The sequence below is a fragment of the Camelus dromedarius genome, chromosome 10 (assembly GCF_036321535.1).
Source record: "Camelus dromedarius isolate mCamDro1 chromosome 10, mCamDro1.pat, whole genome shotgun sequence".
Taxonomy (NCBI): Eukaryota; Metazoa; Chordata; class Mammalia; order Artiodactyla; family Camelidae; genus Camelus; species Camelus dromedarius.
The window spans coordinates 72,421,032-72,437,979 of NC_087445.1; the positions used below are offsets into that span (position 1 = coordinate 72,421,032).

A 16,948-nucleotide genomic window follows, 5' to 3' on the forward strand; every position below is an offset into this window, starting at 1 on the left:
TCTGATTTGTATATGTGTGTCGCACTTGCCTCTGATTATGAAGTTGTGTCCCCCACTGAACCAAGTTGCCTTTGCATATGTTGATGTCAAGTGGTATTTCCCATTGCAGAACAACCCCAGGATTGCCCATGTTTTGCTGGTCTCACTTTCCAGTCCACTGTGAAGGAGGTGGTCAAAGTGGAGCTGACATGATTTCCTCCAGTAAAAGCAATGGACAGCACCTCTTCCAAATCAGCAAATAAGCCGCCTTCAATATTTGACCCTTTATTCACTTTTGGGCCCTTGGATGAAGCTCCTTCCAGTGATGTCCTGGCACAAAGTGCTGATAAGCACAGGATGCCAGGAGGTGGCTAAACAGCCCTCGACTAGGCAGTAAAGAACCAGGACCCCCAATATAGGCAAGCCGTTGCCAGGACGCCTGGCACAGGCTAGTTACTTTCCTTAGATTATGGCTATTAAGGTGTAAATGTGTCTTCTGTTTAGGTGAGCCCTTTTGGGCAAAGGCTGAACAGCTCTGGTTGAACCAGAAAGCTCCAGTCTGGTCAAGGGATAGGATGGGGGTCCTGAGAGATTTCCGGATTCATTTCTAATTTGATGTGATTTGGTATAATTTGAGTGAGGCTTTATTGTTTTCCGACGCACATGTTCGTATAGTGACTATAAACAGGGCCAACACTCCCTGGGGGGGGGCTATGGGTATGTGGTTTGCACATTTTACACCAACGACATCGGAGAGAAATCTCCAGGAAGGAGCCAGGTCGTGGCGGGGTTCCGAGGAAGAGGAGGCTGACCAGCCGGGAGTAGATCGGCCACACAGGTGTTGCCCCGCGACCGGAAGGCGGCGCTATCTCCCGGCACCCCGAGTCCGCCCCTCTGGGTGCGCGGCGGGGCAACTGGAGAACCCCGGCCCGGGAATGTCCCTTCCTGCCCTTGTATCCTGGGGCTGGGGACGCTGTCGTACGGAGCTGGAAGAAGAGGGGCATTGGGTTCCAAGTCCCGCGGAAGGTCGGATCTGGAGGAGGCTCTGGGGCCTCGGGGTCAGTAGTGGCGCCGATGCGGCGCGGCCGAGAGGCGGCGCTGATCCCAGGTCCCGCGAGGGCCAGCGGACCTCGGGAGGGGGCGCCCGATCCCGCGACTCCAGCGCCGCTTCCCGGGAAGTTTCAAGTTTGAAAGCCCTGACGGAGGGGCCAGGGCTTCCGGAACTGGAGTGGTCGAGAGGAGGGGCCGTGCGGCGGGAGCGGCGCCATGGAGGAGGGGGCGCCGCAGCAGGTGAACGGCGCCCGGAGGAGACGGGCTGCGAGCGCGAGCCGAGGGGGTGGGGGGAGCCTCATTCACTGCCCCTGGCGCCCCGAGTTCTGGTCGCGTCCCCAGCCCCTCCTCGTGTCCCTCCCCAGACCCTGCCCTGGGTCCCCCTACACCTTCGCAGGGCAGACCTGAGCACTGGGGGGAAGTCATTCACGACCCCCGGGAAGAAGGGAAGAAGTCACCTGCAAGTGGCTCAGAGCCTCCAGTCAGGCCGGCCCATGAGCACGCCTGAATCCGGCGTCAGGGCCACTAGGGTGGGCCCCGCGGTTTCCTAAAATCGATTCTTCCAGGTGGGACTCTAAGGCCGATGGACATGCGCTGGGAAAGCAAAGGAGTGCTCGGGCGGGCACATTGGGACCGGTCCTGGGGAGAGAAGAATATGTGGCAGGGCCTAGGGAGCCCATCCCACGCACTTGTGGGGTCCTTTCCAGAGCACACAGGCATCCTGCCGGCTGGGAGCAGGGATGCTAGGGGAAGAGGCCTATCCCAGCGCCCGGGCAGGAACCATCCGGTACACTGAGGGTTCCAGCCCAAATGGCCAGGGGGCAGGGTTCCTGCCAGAGCTGGCAATATGTTCACATGGGCACAGGGGCCAAGGCTATGTGCCTGTCTTTTACTGGGGAGGGAGAGGAGGAGTTCTAGCCCAAAGCAAATGGGGGTGGGGATGTTTGTGTGCAAGATAAGGTCCCAGCAGCAGAGATGAAAGGGAGAGGTGTGTGCGCACATGGCATGATTCCAGCCCAGAACAGGCAGGACCATGGGCTCTGCTCAAGGGTGAGGCCTCCTGGACAAGACTCCTCGAGTGCCCCCACCCCTTGGGCAACTTTCAGGGCTACGTCTGCGCCCTCCCTCCCCCTTCCTGCGGAGGTCCCTCTGCCTGTTCCAGCAGTGGCTTGTACACATTTTCCGATTTCCTGTTAACCTCCGCCCAGCAGCGGCAGCTGGGTGACTCAGGACCCCGGTGCCGGGCCCCCTGCTCCATGGGATCTTTGTTTGCTCAGGCCTTTGGCTCTGGCCCTCTGGCCTAGGGCCGTCAAAGGATTTCCTGAGCCCCGCCCCTGCCCTTAGACAGAGGGGCCAGCAGGCCAGCGGAGGCCTGGGGGGGGGGGGTCCCTGAGGTTGGGGTGGTCACCCCTCCCACTGGGCTCAGAAGATGGAGAGCCGAGAGGTAAGATGGAGACTCTGCGAGAGTCCTTGGGGTGGGGGCGTCATGGGTTACCCTGAGCTGAGGTCAGCTTTGGCACTGGTTGGTTTGAAATGGCCTCTGGGAAGGAGGTTTTCCTCTTTCTTGTTCCCACTTGGTGTGAAATAGTGAGAGAGCCTTCTACTTCCTCCCAGGAGCTGAGCTGGGAGTGGCCCCCGGATACCTTCTCGGCCCCGCTGTGCCTCTGCTTTGCCACCTGAGGCGTCAGAATGTCAGGGGAACAGCCCTGGCCTCTACTTAGGTCGCAGGCTGCCCTGTCTGCGTGACCTCGGGAGGCCCTGTCTCAGTGCTGAGACATTTTTCTGGGCCCCAGACTGTAGCCTGGATCCCAGACTTAGAGCAGCCTGATTAAATGTGGCTGGCAGGGAGAGGCTGGGGCCCAAGGGATGGTGCATCTCCTTCTCTGTTGTGACCTTGGGCAAATTACTTAACCTCTCTGTGTCTCAGTTTACTCATCTATAAAATGGGGATAATAAACCTACCTCATAGGGTTGCTGTCAGGATTGACAGGTTAATGTACGTGGAGCTCTTAGAACACCATATAAAACATTAACAATTTTTCCCCCTTACCCTTCTCCCTAATGGCAAAGGACAGGAGCATGGGATGGATAAACAGCCTTGGGGTTTCCATCTGCCTTAGGGATGCTAGCTAAGGTCGGAGATGCTTCGCAAACCCTGAGTGTCAGTCCTGGGTGCCTCCCTCCCCCTCCATCTGTAGTGAGCTGAGGCCGTGGAGGCTGCGACTGAGAGGCATGATTCCTTTACCTTTCCACAGCCCGGGGTGGCCCAGCGGCCCCCAGAGGATGAGAAAGAGGTGATCCGCCGGGCCATCCAGAAGGAGCTGAAAATCAAGGAGGGGGTGGAGAACCTGCGGCGGGTGGCCACAGACCGCCGCCACCTGGGCCACGTGCAGCAGCTGCTGCGGGCCTCCAACCGCCGTCTGGAGCAGCTGCATGGGGAGCTGCGGGAGCTGCATGCCCGCATCCTGCTGCCCAGCCCCGGGCCTGGCCCGGCTGGTGAGTGAGGAGTCTGAGCAGGTTCCCTGGGGACAGGAGGCAGCAAGCTGACCCAGCTCCTTGGCCTTGGCCCTGAACACTCTCAGAGCCTCCTCAGTTAGCCCCTGCCCAGGAGAGGAGGGGAGGAGAGAGGTAGGCCATGGGGGCCACTTGGCTCCGGGTGAGGTGTTCACGTGCCCCACACTCTGTGCACACAGAACCGGCGGCCTCAGGACCTCAGCCACTGGCGGAGCAGCCAAGGGCCCGGCACCTGGAGGCTCTACAGAGGCAGCTGCAGGTAGAGCTGAAGGTAAAGCAGGGGGCTGAGAACATGACCCACACGTACGCCAGTGGCACCCCCAAGGTAAGGCGCCTGGAATCTGATGGGAGGAGATTTGGCTCTCAGATTATTAGGGAAGGTGGTGATCCAGCCCTGTCCGGATAGGGAAATGCAACCCAGCCATTGACCCTGTAAGGGAGACACTCCCAACCCTCAGTCTGTTGGGGGAGGTACAGCCCCAAATCTCAGCTTGGTGGGAATGACATGACTTGTCTAACAGAGAAGACAAAAAACCAGTCTAAGTCCCAAGTCTAGTAGGGACGGTCCAGGTCCTGTCCCAACTCCCAGCATAAGGTGGGAGCGCACCCTGATCCGATAAGGGAGACTTGAGCTTAGCTCTTCCTTCTCTGGTCTGATTGGGGAGGCTCTGTCCCAGACCTAGTCTAAAAAGGGAGGCTTGGCTATAGTATCTGGGCTACCGAGGGAGGCTTAGCTTCAACCCTGGACTGATGGGGAGGCTTGCTTCAGTCCCTGGGCTGACCAGGGAAGCTCTGGCCTAGTCCTGGCCTGATGGGGCAAACGTCACAACCTCATAGGAGAGGAAGCTCCTGGCAGCCGCCCAGCAGATGCTACAGGACAGCCAGCTGAAGGTGGCCCTGCTGCGAATGAAGATCAGCAGCTTGGAGGCCAGCGGGTCCCCTGAGCCAGGTGAGGCCTTGAGAAGTGGGGATGGGCAGGGCAGAGCAGGGCATGGGCCTGAGGGCTGGCCCCCTCCTCCCAGGTCCTGAGCTGCTGGTAGAGGAGCTGCGGCATCGACTGCACGTTGAGGCTGCTGTGGCTGAGGGTGCCAAGAACGTGGTGAAGCTGCTTGGTAGCGGGCGAACACAGGACCGCAAGGTGCTGGCCGAGGTCAGACCATGGTCCCCTCCCATTGCTTCTCCTCTCTGAGGGCCTGCTAGTTCCCACTCCACCCTGTGCACTGGCAGGGGACACCACTGGACTGGTCGTGCAGGGTGGCAGTGGGGAAACAAGAGGCACATTCTTGTCTAGACCTCAACATGGGTGTCTCCAGGTGGCCTGAGCCACTGTCCCCACCATTACCCTATGGGCCTGTCTCCCCTGCCTGTCTCCCTTCTGCAGGCTCAGGCCCAGCTCCAGGAGTCCTCCCAGAAACTGGACCTCCTGCGGCTGGCCTTGGAGAAGCTACTGGAGGGGCTACCTCCTGCCCACCCTCTGCGTGGCAGAGTGGCCCGGGAGCTGCGGACTGCTGTGTCCAGGAACCCCCAGCCTTCAGGGACCCTTGTGAAGCCCACTGCCATGACAGGTAGCAGGGAGTCCCTCCTACTTCTGAGCTCTCCTTCCCTCCCAGGGAGGACCCTGAAACATAGTGGGGAAGAACTTCAGAGAAGATTTCCAATCCTGGCTTCACCATCCCCTAACTGTGTGACCTTGTGCAACTGACATCCCCTCTCCAAACCTCAGTTTATCATTCTGTAAAATGGGGGTGATAATATTACCTACTTCATAAGGTTGCTGTGAAAAGTCAGTGAGTTGTTGCATGTGAAGTGCTAAGTGCTTTGAAGGCACAGATAGCGCTCAGTCAGTGAAGCTATCATTTAAGTGAATAAGTAACCATGAGATTATTTGAAGTATCAGTGTTAGGGAGCTCGCAGCCCCGGAGGCCTTGATACCCAGTCCTGGGCAGTTTGGACTATTTGAAAGTTCTTTCTTATTCCAAGCTGGACCTGTCTCTTGTAGTGGCAGCTGAATTGCAATCAACAAATAATCTGACAGTGTCAATTTTAGGAGCCCTGAGCTTCCCATCTGGGACACAACGCCAGCTAGAGAGCCCAGCACTGGCCCACAGAGAGCTGGTGCAGGGTAGACAGGCCACATTCCATTGTGAGCAGAGCTGAGAAGGGAGGCACAGAGCTGGATGGTTCCCCTCACCTGGCCTTGGGGAAATCGAGGAATGCTTCCTGGAAGAGGTGGTGTCTGAGTTTGGCCTGGAAGGGCTTATGGGAGTTGGCCAAGTAGACAACCTGGGGAAGGCTGGGGTAAAGACTTATTATAAGGCCTAGAATTCAGGTACTTGGGGTCACCCCATATCCTGTCTCCTGGCTAAACACTTGCTTTCTTCCAGTCTTTCCTCCTAACATGATCTTTTCACCCTGGGCACTGCCTTGGATTATAAGGTCTCTTGGACACCCCCCAGGCCCAGACAACCAAAATGGTGCTCTTAGGCCCAGTATATGTCCTCAAAATTTGCTAGAGTCTCACTGCTTCCTCTGCTCTTTGAGGGACAAATCTCTAATGACCTTAAACATGAATCCACTTGGTTCGCAAAATATGCTTGAACCCACTGCAGGAGGTAGGGCTGAGCTGGCGCTGTTTTCCCCTGTACAGATGGGGAAACAGGCCCAGGGAGGAGCGGGGGCAGGACAGGCAGCCAGGCATCCTGCTCCCCCCGGAGTTCTCATCCCATGGTGCTCCCTGGGCCCTGCATCCTGGGCAGCATGGCTCCATGCTCTGGGGCTCTGTGCGGCCTGGCCGAGGTCTGAGTCTCACTCCTCTGCCTGTGTGTCCCTGCTCCTCCCAACACATGGAGAGTGCTCAGGAGGGGAGGACCAGTTGGTCTGCCCGAAGGGTGGCAGGTGGCTGCCGAGGCCTAATGTGGGTGGGGTCTGGGTTTAGCTACCTCCAGGAGAAGGTAGCATTCCCCGGTCGCAGTGTCCCGTTGGAGGATGGCACCTGATGACGTCCCCCCACCACACTCCCTGACAGGGACGCTGCAGGTCCGCCTCCTGGGTTGTGAGCAGCTGCTGACAGCTGTGCCTGGACGTTCCCCGGTGGCTGCCCTGGCCGGGAGCCCTTCTCAGGGCTGGCTTCGGAGCAGGGCCAAGCAGCAGCGTGGAGGAGGCGAGCTGGCCAGTGAGTAGGGGGCACAGGGAGCTAGGGGAGCAGCAAAGGACCCCCACTCCCGGCCTGCCCTGAGTCCCGGCTCTGGCCCTGCAGGTGAGGTGCTGGCTGTGCTGAAGGTGGACAATCGTTTTGTAGGCCAGACGGGCTGGGGACCTGTGGCCAAGCAGTCCTGGGATCAGACCTTTGTTGTTCCCCTGGAGCGGGTGAGGCTGGCCCTTGTGTGGTCAAGGGTGACCCTGGGCCACAGGGTGGAAGGCTGGCCGGGTCAGGGCTGGTGCCACGCTCTACCCCTCAACCTGGCCTCCCTGGTGTAGGCGCGAGAGCTGGAGATCGGGGTACACTGGCGGGATTGGCGGCAGCTGTGCGGCGTGGCCTTCCTGAGGCTGGAGGACTTCCTGGACAATGCCTGTCACCAGCTCTCCCTCAGCCTGGTGCCGCAGGGGCTGCTCTTTGCCCAGGTGCCTACTGGCCCCTGCCCTCTGACCTCGTGGGCCCCTGGCTCTGTTTGACCTAGAAGGGCCTCTGAGACTCTTCCACCCACTCACACATTGGAGTGGAAATTGAGGCCCCGAGGGAAGAGATCTCCAGGAATGGAGGACTCCCAGCCCCTCTCTGAGGACCTCACAGGAGTCTAGAGGCCGGCATTCCTTGTCCTGGATGCCCTGCCTCGTGTGTGACCCTGAACAAGTCCCTCTCTTCTCCAGGCCTCAGTTTCCCCACTGGTACCAAGGAGGTTGCTGAATCCATCTCTCTGGGGCCTTCTGGCTCTTGCATCTGTTGACCTGGGCTCAGGCTGGAATCTTGGAGGTTGAGGAGGTGCCTGTGGCAGATGGGGTGGGAGGAGACTGGTCTTCAGCTCTGCCCCCTGCCCCCACAGGTGACCTTCTGTGACCCTGTCATTGAGAGGCGACCCCGGCTGCAGAGGCAGAAACGCATTTTCTCGAAACGCAGAGGTGGAATGGAGACGGCTGTGCGAGTAGGGAGCAGGGGATCAGGGCCGGGGTGGGCAGGAGACCCCGGGACTGAGCCCCCTTTTGCCCCAGGTCAGGACTTCCTGAGGGCTTCCCAGATGAACCTCAGCATGGCCGCCTGGGGGCGCTTGGTCATGAGCCTGCTGCCCCCCTGCAGCTCCCCAAGCACAATCAGCCCCCCCAAAGGGTGCTCGCAGACCCCAGCCACACCCCCGGGGGCAGACGACCCTGCCTCGCCCAGGTGAGGAGCTTCGCCCCAGGATGCCTGCTTCTCCGTGGCATCACTTCTCTCCAGATGCTGACGGTGCCTGTCCCCGTCGCTCACCCTCTGATCCTTCTGTCTGTCTCGCACTGCTGTGTGTCTATCCCCCATGCTGTTCCACCTGCCTGTGCCTGGTCATGTGTCTACTTCCTCCCTACAGTAATTTCCCACCCAAGAAGACCCCCTTGAGAGAAGAGATCCAACCCCCACCTAAGCCCCCGCGCCTCTACCTGCCCCAGGAGCCTCCCCCCGAGGAGATGCCGGTAAGGGAAGGCAGGACTGTTGACCCCTGGGGGCTGCCTGGGGGGGAGTGGCAGGGCTGGAGGGAAAGAGGAAAGGAAACCCTGCTCTGCCCTGAGTCCCTCTGCCCTCACAGCGCACCAAACGCCCTCACATGGAGCCCAGGACTCGACTTGGACCATCTCTGCCCGCCTCAGCCACCAGGTACCCTTGGCAGGCTCACCTTGGTGTTTGAGACATTTATCCACTCACTTGAGTGGTTGCATGTCATACGTTCATACATAACTCCGAGCGCGTTGGCTCAGTCTCAACTCACATTACTGAGTTCAGATCACATACCAGGCTCCAGGAAACTGCAGTCCTAGGAGCCCAGGCTCGGATGTCCAGCCCTGGCCCCTCCTGCCCCGCAGGTGGGGACAGCCCAGGACCCGGAATGGAGGGTTTGGAGCGGCTCATAATGGAGGCCCAGCCCTTGACCCCAGGGGCTTCCTGTACCCTCTTTCTTGCAGGAAAGCCCCCCGGCTTCAGGACTTCCGCTGCTTGGCTGTGCTGGGCCGGGGACACTTTGGGAAGGTAGTCTGGGCCTGAGGAGGGCGTAGTGAAGGGGGTGGGCAGGCCCCAGCACACGAGCTGGGGGACACTGGGATCTGTGGGGTAGTGGGTGGGGGAAGTAGGTGCTCCTGTACTGCCCACCTGGAGCCCCACCTCTCTTTGGTCCCCAGGTCCTCCTGGTCCAGTTCAAGGGGACGGGGAAATACTATGCCATCAAAGCCCTGAAGAAGCAGGAGGTGCTGAGCCGGGATGAGATAGAGAGGTGTGTGGTGAGGCCAGGGGGCGCCAGGCACCCGGGTACCCAGAGGGTACCCAGGATTGCAGGCCTAGGCTGCTGGCCCCAGGAGGCAGCTGAATGCTGCTGGGGCTTTGAAGAGGTTACCCTCCCTGTGGGACCAGCCAGGCCTGGGTTCTCTTTTTGGCAACTGCAGTTGTTAACTGTGTGCTCTTCTGTGCACCTCAGCTTCCACATCTGTGAAATGGGGACAGGGTGGTTGTATGGTTCAATGACCCATGTGAGCCCCTGATACATGTAAACCCTCACTCTGCCTGCCTGGCACTTTGACTTAAGAGTCAGTGAGCCAGGGGTGTTGTGTGGGTGACAGGGCACAACTCGGGGAGGTTTTCCTTCCCTTTTGGGTTCCCTCCTTCCCTCTAAAACCCACACCCTCCCCTGCAGCCTTTACTGTGAGAAGCGGATCCTGGAGGCCGTGAGCCGCACGGGGCACCCCTTCCTGCTCTCCCTCCTTGCCTGCTTCCAGACCTCCAGCCATGCCTGCTTCGTGACTGAGTTTGCACCAGGTGGTGACCTCATGATGCAGATCCATGAGGATGTCTTCCCTGAGCCCCAGGCCCGGTGCGTTCCCATCTCCCCTGTCTGCCTCTTCCAGCAAGCCTTCCCTGGTTCCCTGTACCCTTCATCCCTTCATCCTGCTTCCTCCAGAGTGCCCGTCAGCAGATGCACACGGAGTCAGGGAGGCCCAGGTTCAAATCCTGGTTCTCAACCCTCACAGCATTTGTCACTTTGGACCTCAACTTAGGTAGCTGTGAATTGGGCTAATAATAACTTTCCCAGGCCTGTTGCATAGATGAGCATAACATTTATAAATTGCTGAGCACAGGGACAAGTGAGCAGTAAGTGATTGACAGCTGGAATTGTTACTTCTAGCCAGAGTGTGGGCTCTGGAGCCTGGGTTCACATATCAGCTCTGCCACTAGCTCTGTGACCCTGGGCAGGTCGTTTGCCTGGAGTCTCTGATTCTCACTTGAAAAATAGGCATGATGCATGTATGTGTATCAACTGCAGGCTGCTGGGAGGATGCCAGGTAGGCGTGGGAACACTTGTTATCATCCCTGGCACAGTCTACGAGCCCAGGGAGGACAGGCTGTTAGCTGGCAGCAAGTACGAGGCTGTTATCTGGAGGAGCCTCCCCCCCGCCACACGTTTCTTGCCCACATCTGACTCTAGCCAGGACATCTGGGGGTCCCCAGGCCATGGCCATCCTGGTGCCTCCCTGCCCTGTCCCCCAAAGTCCAGGGTCTGATTGGCCCCCTATTCCACCCCTCCAGGTTCTACCTGGCCTGTGTGGTCCTGGGGCTGCAGTTCTTACATGAGCAGAAGATCATTTACAGGTAACTTGCCCCCAAGATGCTGGGGGAGTGGGCGTTGGGGGCAGATGTTGCCCTCCTCCTGGGCTGTTCGGGGGCAGGGCCGCTGTTCCCTGGGCCTCAGCCTTTCTCAGCCCCTTTGATCTGCCCCCCTTGCCCTCAGAGACCTTAAGTTGGATAATCTTCTACTGGATGCCCAGGGTTTCCTGAAGATTGCGGACTTTGGGCTCTGTAAGGAAGGTGGGTATTTCCTGTCCAGGATTCCATCTCCTCCAGCCTTGCTCACTCAGCCCAGGCCTGCAGGGTGGTGGGCAAGTGGCATCTCCCAGGAAATCTGCCTCCCTGGCCGTCCTTCTAGGGACCAGCTGGACACATTGGCTTTTCCTTCACAGCCCTAGAAGCTCTGAAAGAGCCCCTTGCCCTTGGCCAGAGAGGAGCCTGGGCTGTGAGAGGCCCCTGGGCTCTGCTTTCTGTGTGACCTTGGCAAGCAAGCCTGGCTGAGACTCATATTCCTCATCAGTCAGATGGCATAAAACCATTCCCACCTTGGAGGGTATGGGGCAGGGCTCAGCACGGGTGTTCAGTACATGCGGTCATGAGGGCTGGTCACTGATTCTTAGAACTACAGAGATTATTGTGGATGAGACATGCCATGCCGGCATGGGTGTGGATGTTGGTTTGCAGGGATCGGCTTTGGGGACCGGACAAGCACTTTCTGTGGCACCCCGGAGTTCTTGGCCCCCGAGGTGCTGACCCAGGAGGCCTACACGCGGGCTGTGGACTGGTGGGGGCTGGGCGTGCTGCTCTATGAGATGCTGGTGGGTGAGGTGAGTGCTGGACTGGGGGCTGCTGGGGCTTCTAGGTCGGGGTGGAGTTGGGGGTGGCCCATGCACCCTGCTGAGTCCCCATTCCCCGCAGTGCCCGTTCCCAGGGGACACTGAAGAGGAGGTGTTTGACTGCATTGTCAACGCGGATGCCCCATATCCCCGCTTTCTGTCGCTGCAAGGGCTCGATCTCATTCATAAGGTAATCACTGCAGGGCCCAGGGCTGGGTGGGCCAGCTGCTGGTGGCTCTCAGGCTCCCCACCTGAGAGGTTAGGGGAGGAGGCGGGCAGTGCCTGGGCCGAGCGCCCTGGATGAGCACCTGTCCTCCTGCCCAGCTCCTCCAGAAGTGCCCGGAGAAGCGCCTGGGGGCGGGCGAGCGGGATGCCGAGGAGATCAAGGCACAGCCTTTCTTCAGGGTGAGTGGCCAGGGCCTCAGAGGTTGGTCCCAGGTGCCTGGCTCAGTGGGAGGCATCGAGGGCCCCTGGGGGCTGCCGTTCCCATCGTCTCAGGCACCTCTACCCTCCTTCCTAGACCACCGACTGGCAGGCCCTGCTCGCCCGTGCCGTCCGGCCCCCCTTCGTGCCCACCCTCTGTGGCCACACAGACCTGCGCTACTTCGAGGGCGAGTTCACGGGGCTGCCGCCTGCTCTGACCCCACCTGACCCTCGCAGCCCCCTCAGTGCCCGCCAACAGGCTGCCTTCCGGGACTTCGACTTCGTGTCCGAGCAATTCCTGGAGCCCTGAGGGCCTCCTGGCACCTCCAACCCCTGTACCCCTAACAGCTAGAGCCTCCGCTCGCCCACCAGGGCACCCTGCCCAGAGGCCCAGGCCTGGCCCGCTACTTAGGAGCCCTTGGGACTTCATGTGCCAGCCACAGGGCTGTTGTCATGGGCTTCACTCAGTCACTGGGCCAAGTGCTGCCTGCCCCCATCCTGCCGACCCTTCCTCTACCCTCTGCGACACCTGGACCATAATGGGTGGCACAGCAAGCAGTGGTTTGGGTTGTTTTTTTTAATATTTGACTTGCTTTATGAATTATTAAAGTTATAAAACTGTGCACTGCAGGCAGCCTTGCTTGGGGGGGAGCTGGGTGGAGGTCTCCAAAGCCTTTGTGCTCAGGACCCCTACGGGTCCTCTTCTTCCCCTTCTGCCTTTGGGGAGCAGAGCTGCCCACGGAAGCAGGGTTCTGTTCCTCAGCTTTGCTCTGAGGCCTGGAAGGAGTGGGCAGGAGTGAGGAGCCCCAAGCCCTCTGAGGGCCGACCCCCCTGGGTACAGCCCCTCTGGTTTTCAGGCACAAGGTGGTGGCCCGGGCTCCAGCGACCCTAAACAGCCTGGCTTCTGCCTTCCTTCTCCTCCTCCTCCACCCAGAGGGTCTCCCAGGACCCCGAGGGCCATCCACAGAAGAAGTGGGCCACATTGCGGGTCAGGCCACGGTCGAAGGGGTTGCCGGGGCGCTGGCGGAGGTAGGCAATGCGGTGTGAGGACATGAACTCCCAGGTGGTGGTGTTGCTGGCCACCAGGTAGAGGTGTGAGGCCAAGAGCAGGCCGGCCACTAGGGAGAAGAGAGACAGCAGCAGGAAGGTGGCGAACAGGAGCCCGCTGGACCGCAGCCAGAGCCCCCAGGGCTGGAAGAAGTGGAGGCCAGACCTGCAGGGAAGGAGGGACAGGGACCCAGAGCTGCAGGAGGGTAGGGGTGCCCCAGGGAGCCATTTGGGGGAGGGTCCCAGGCCCCCGAAGAGGGAGCCTGGCTCTCTCCATACCTTGTGGGCATGTGCTGCCTGCCCTCCCCCACACCCAGGGTGCTGGGGGAACCCACCATGCCAGGTACAGGCCCCACAGAAGCACCACCAGCTGCAGCGCCAGGTAGGCCACGAAGAGCGGGTGGTTGCGCTCCCCCACGCAGTTCTCCATCCAGGGGCAGTGGTGGTCATAGCGGCGGACACAGCGTCGGCACTCACGGCAGTGCCGGGCCCGCAGGGGTTGCTGTGGACATAGAGGGAGTTGGGCCTCAACACCAGCTCCCCTCGGGGCCCAACAGTGAGGGGACGCATGAGGGTGGGAGGTCAGGGCCTGCATCTGGGAGGCATTCCTGGAGGAGGGATGAAGCCAAGGAGAATCAACAATTGCCCCTGACCCCTCCCACGGAGGTCCCTGCATCACCCACCAGCACCATACAGAATCTGCAGCGCCGAAGGGGGATGGCCTGAGGAACCATGGCTGTCTGCTCCTCCTTGGCCTCCTCCTGAAAATGGGGATACAGAGTATAAGATTGGGGTCCCTTGGGAGGCGGATGACATTGGTGGGTGTCTCCCTTGGGAACCAGCTTAGCTCTAGGTGTGCACATTTTGGGGGCCCATTTCCATGCTTAATGGAGGTAGGAGAGTGGGGCAGAGTGCCCCAGACTGTGTGAGGCTGTGTGACCTTTGCCAGTTGCTTCCCCTCTCTGGGCCTTGGCAATTGCCTCATTGTAGGATAGGGTTCTAGGGCTGGCAAGACGATTCACTGGGATTCCCTAGGAAAGCCCTCAGCAGAGAATCTAGTCTACAGACTGCTGAGTTCCTTGAGTTCACTGTTGGGAGGAGGAGGGGTTTGGGCCCCTGGGTTACCTGGGGCTGGGGCTGGACATTCACGTATCCTGGGTCCATGAGTGACACAGCCAGGTAAAGCAGCAGGGAACCCAGCACCAGGAGCAGGAAGGTGAGGGGCAGGAGCAGCTCCCCCTGCTCTTCCCACTGCCGCAGTGCTGGAGAGGTCAGAGGAGGAGAGTGAGGCTGGGGCGGCGGAATAAGAGGGTGCAGGCGAGGGGTGCAGCTGGAGGTGGGAAGTGTGTCCCTGGCTGAGCAAAGTCCTGGAGATGGGGTTTGATGAATGGTCAGGTGTGGCCACTGCATAGGATACAGGAGGGAGAAGTTCAGGTTCCAGCACACACACACAAAAATTTCATCTGCACTCTCTCTGAAGGGCAATAGGGAACCATGGAAGGTTATAGGGTCAGATCTATTTCTGAAAGTCCTCTTCCTGCTGAATAAAGATGGATCAGAGGGGAAGCCAGGATGGAGAGGAGTGCAGCTGGACAAGGGCACTGTCAAGAAGGGTTGGGAGGAGGAGATGGACAGATGGGGTGAAGGAGCCAGACTTGGCTGGATGTGTGGGAGAGGGAGGAGGGTTCTGAGGGGTCTGGCTCTGAGATGGGGAGGGACTGGCCAGGTCTGAGATGCCCAAGAGACAGAGATAGAGAAGGGCGGGGCCGGCAGGCTGAGATGCTGCAGAGGGACAATAAGGGAGCCCACGCCAGGAAGGGTCCAGCCCATGGAGGTGACTGAAGAGGGTAGGAGGGCTGAGGAAGGAGGGGCAGGAGACAGCCAGACAGCAAAGTGTGGACAACTCTGGTGCCCCTTGGTTGTAAAAGGGAGAAGGAAGAGGCGTTGCACTCAGGAGATCCTTTCTGATGGGGAGACTGAGCAGGTTTGGGGGCTAAAGGGCTAGGGCAGTGGAAGAGACTTAAGACGGTCTTGGAGGAAAATGAGAATGCCCCCAGCCCAGGGGCTTAGGCTGGAGAAAACAGGGAGGGGTAGGGCTGTGGTTGTGTTAGCAAGGGAGGGTGAGAACTTGTGCTGGAGGTGGCTTGTGGCAGATAACGATGGGGAAGGATTGAAGTGCGTTAGTGGGATGGACGGCTGCTACCAGGACGAGAATCAAGGATGAGACCATGGGGGATGGGCTGCTCCCCTATAGAGTGTTCTCTTGCCTGAGAGTGGGGAGCCTGGACTTGGGCAGCTTGTGGCCACGGGGGTGGGAGGGATGCCAGTACTTCATCTACTTGATCCTCTTGGGAGTAAATCCTGGGAAGGACCGGGAGGGTCCCAGGATCAGGGGCGATGGGAGCTAGAGTCAGTCGTCGGATCTGGTGGGCACCGGGTGTGTCCTGGGATAGACAGGGCATCTGGCTGGGATCAGGAAGATTCTGGGATTAATGAGGGATCAAGTGGGTGTTATGCGGAAAGCAAGCGGCTCTTGGAATGACAGATGGGGAGGGGGCCTCGGGAGCTGGAGGAGATCCGCTGAATCCCAGGATCTCTCGGGCTTCGGCAGGGTACTCAGTGAGACCCAAACATCTGAGGAACCACGCGGGATTGGGTGGGTCCGGGGTCGCGCGGGGTCCGGCTCACCGGTATCATGCAGGAAGAGCACCAGCGTGATCCCCCAGGTCAGCACGGTGTGACCGGTCCGCACCAGGACCCCATGGCTGAGGAGCGCCCAGGGCGCCATCGCCTCGGCCCGGGGCCCCACCCGGAAGAAGCGCCCGGTGGGGCGGGCCCTCCGAGGGAGAGGGCCCACGGCCATCCGTGGATTGGCGGATCAGGACGGTGGGAGGGGCCGGATTGGGTCATGGAGGCTGCCTATTGGGCGGCAGCTGCGGCCGAGTAGGCCCTCGAGCCAACAGGTGCCTGAAGAGGCTGAGGGCGGGGCCGGCGCGCGCGCAGCCGGTAACTCCCTCAACCCCACCTCCCACCAGCCAGGTAACTTTCGAAAGCCGAGGAGCAGGCACGCCCCTCTAGGCTCCCACCACCCGCCCCAATCCAGCAGCCTCGCGCATGCGTGAGGCTCCCTGAGCGCTTCAAAGCTCCAGGTGTAGTGACTTCAGGCTGCAGAATTGTGCCCCGTTCAGAGATTTGATGACTGAGGCCTCGAGGCGGGCAAGACTCGTCCAAGGTTGCTCCTTGATGACACACTTACCTCCTTCTATTCATTTTCACATATTGCAAATACGATGACTGCAGAGTAGAGGTCTGAGGTGCAGATTCTGGCTGTGAGGGGCCCAGCTTGGGTCAGAGTCAGAAATACCAGCACTGCCCCTTCCTACCTGCATGAGCCTGGTGAAGTTACCGAACCACTCTGAACTCTGTTTTCTGTCTATATAATGGAGATGATAACGGTACCCACCTCCTGAGGTGGCTGGAGGATTAAATAATGGAAATACAGTGTCTTGTCACTCTGGCTCTGAGCCAGCACCTACACCCTCCTGACTTGCCCAAACCAAGGCTTCAGGCTATTCTACAATAAAACCTCATCATTCACTGCTCACACTCCACTGTGTCCCTAGGGCCTAGGGCCTTCCCCATTCAGCCCTACCTCACCTCCCAGTGATACCATCATCTACCTTCCTCCATCATATTGCCCGTCCCCCAGCTCTGCAGTATACGCTCCTGACAGCTTTGGTTTTTGTGAGCTCAACATCCCTTTTTCTGTTGGGGAACTGACTTTTCCCCATCCTGTATGGTTCTGGAGGAACTATGTCCCTCACTCTGCAGGGTGATGGGAGATAGAGTGTGAGCATGTGACCAGAAGGCCAAACATGGTCTGCATCTCATTATCGCCAGTGACTGGTCCTAAGTGGTGGGCATATGACTTGGCAGGGCCAATAAGAATCATTCCATGAGAGTACTCTATAGATGCTGAGAGAGAAGGGGGCATACTTTTGGATTTCAAGCATAAGGAATAGGATATAATAGTAATCAGCAGCTGGCTCTACAGTATGTGGACAGAAACTCTGGCAAGAGAGAAGGAGGCCAACTATAAACATAGACATAGCGATAAGCAGCACTGAAAGCGGGAGTGAGAGACAGTCTTAACAACATTGTCTGGGCCCCTAGATCCAACTATACCTGAAGCTGATCTTAATATTAGGTCCCCCGTTGTGTTAATCAATGAATTTCCTCCTACTCTTGACTAACCTGGGTTAAGTGTTTGAGTGTCTGTCACTTGCAACTCTGTCTTAATTAG

The 16,948-nt window shown here is 59.1% G+C and overlaps 2 protein-coding genes across 7 annotated transcripts; one reads left to right on the forward strand and one right to left on the reverse strand.

Moving 5' to 3' along the window:
* The first annotated feature begins 1,119 nt into the window (after window positions 1-1,119).
* Window positions 1,120-12,221, forward strand: PKN3 (protein kinase N3). Of its 4 annotated transcripts, none has more exons than XM_064490578.1 (22): window positions 1,120-1,269; window positions 3,285-3,525; window positions 3,723-3,868; window positions 4,381-4,492; window positions 4,566-4,693; window positions 4,925-5,108; window positions 6,569-6,715; window positions 6,800-6,909; window positions 7,021-7,164; window positions 7,584-7,659; window positions 7,750-7,918; window positions 8,100-8,202; window positions 8,316-8,383; window positions 8,689-8,752; window positions 8,902-8,993; window positions 9,411-9,587; window positions 10,301-10,363; window positions 10,503-10,579; window positions 11,024-11,166; window positions 11,258-11,365; window positions 11,500-11,536; window positions 11,696-12,221. In XM_064490578.1, exons 1-22 carry the CDS (start codon window positions 1,246-1,248, stop codon window positions 11,824-11,826), a joined length of 2,544 nt encoding a protein of 847 aa, XP_064346648.1. In that variant the 5' UTR covers window positions 1,120-1,245; the 3' UTR covers window positions 11,827-12,221. The 4 variants fall into 4 exon arrangements, with proteins under 4 accessions (XP_064346648.1, XP_010982564.2, XP_031306479.1 ...); XM_010984262.3 differs by having other exon boundaries at window positions 1,121-1,269; window positions 11,500-11,580; XM_031450619.2 differs by having other exon boundaries at window positions 1,121-1,269; window positions 7,584-7,918; window positions 11,500-11,580.
* Window positions 12,158-15,475, reverse strand: ZDHHC12 (zinc finger DHHC-type palmitoyltransferase 12). Of its 3 annotated transcripts, none has more exons than XM_010984263.3 (5): window positions 15,334-15,475; window positions 13,771-13,907; window positions 13,329-13,406; window positions 12,981-13,147; window positions 12,158-12,811 (listed from the first exon to the last, which is right to left on the reverse strand). In XM_010984263.3, the coding sequence occupies exons 1-5, from the start codon at window positions 15,431-15,433 to the stop codon at window positions 12,487-12,489; spliced, it is 807 nt and encodes a 268-aa protein (XP_010982565.1). In that variant the 5' UTR covers window positions 15,434-15,475; the 3' UTR covers window positions 12,158-12,486. The 3 variants fall into 3 exon arrangements, with proteins under 3 accessions (XP_010982565.1, XP_064346650.1, XP_010982566.1); XM_064490580.1 differs by having other exon boundaries at window positions 12,959-13,147; XM_010984264.3 differs by having other exon boundaries at window positions 13,771-13,799; window positions 15,334-15,471.
* Window positions 15,476-16,948: the final 1,473 nt, after the last annotated feature.

Coding starts and splice junctions, on each gene's coding strand:
- PKN3 (XM_031450619.2), top strand. CDS start 1,246: ATGGAGGAGGGGGCGCCGCAGCAG. Junction 5,109..6,568: donor GAAGCCCACTGCCATGACAG/GTAGCAGGGAGT, acceptor ACTCCCTGACAG/GGACGCTGCAGGTCCGCCTC. Junction 8,753..8,901: donor GCCGGGGACACTTTGGGAAG/GTAGTCTGGGCC, acceptor TTTGGTCCCCAG/GTCCTCCTGGTCCAGTTCAA.
- ZDHHC12 (XM_064490580.1), bottom strand. CDS start 15,433: ATGGCGCCCTGGGCGCTCCTCAGCCATGGGGTCCTGGTGCGGACCGGT. Junction 13,908..15,333: donor GCTCTTCCTGCATGATACCG/GTGAGCCGGACC, acceptor TGACCTCTCCAG/CACTGCGGCAGTGGGAAGAG. Junction 13,407..13,770: donor ATGTCCAGCCCCAGCCCCAG/GTAACCCAGGGG, acceptor CCCCATTTTCAG/GAGGAGGCCAAGGAGGAGCA.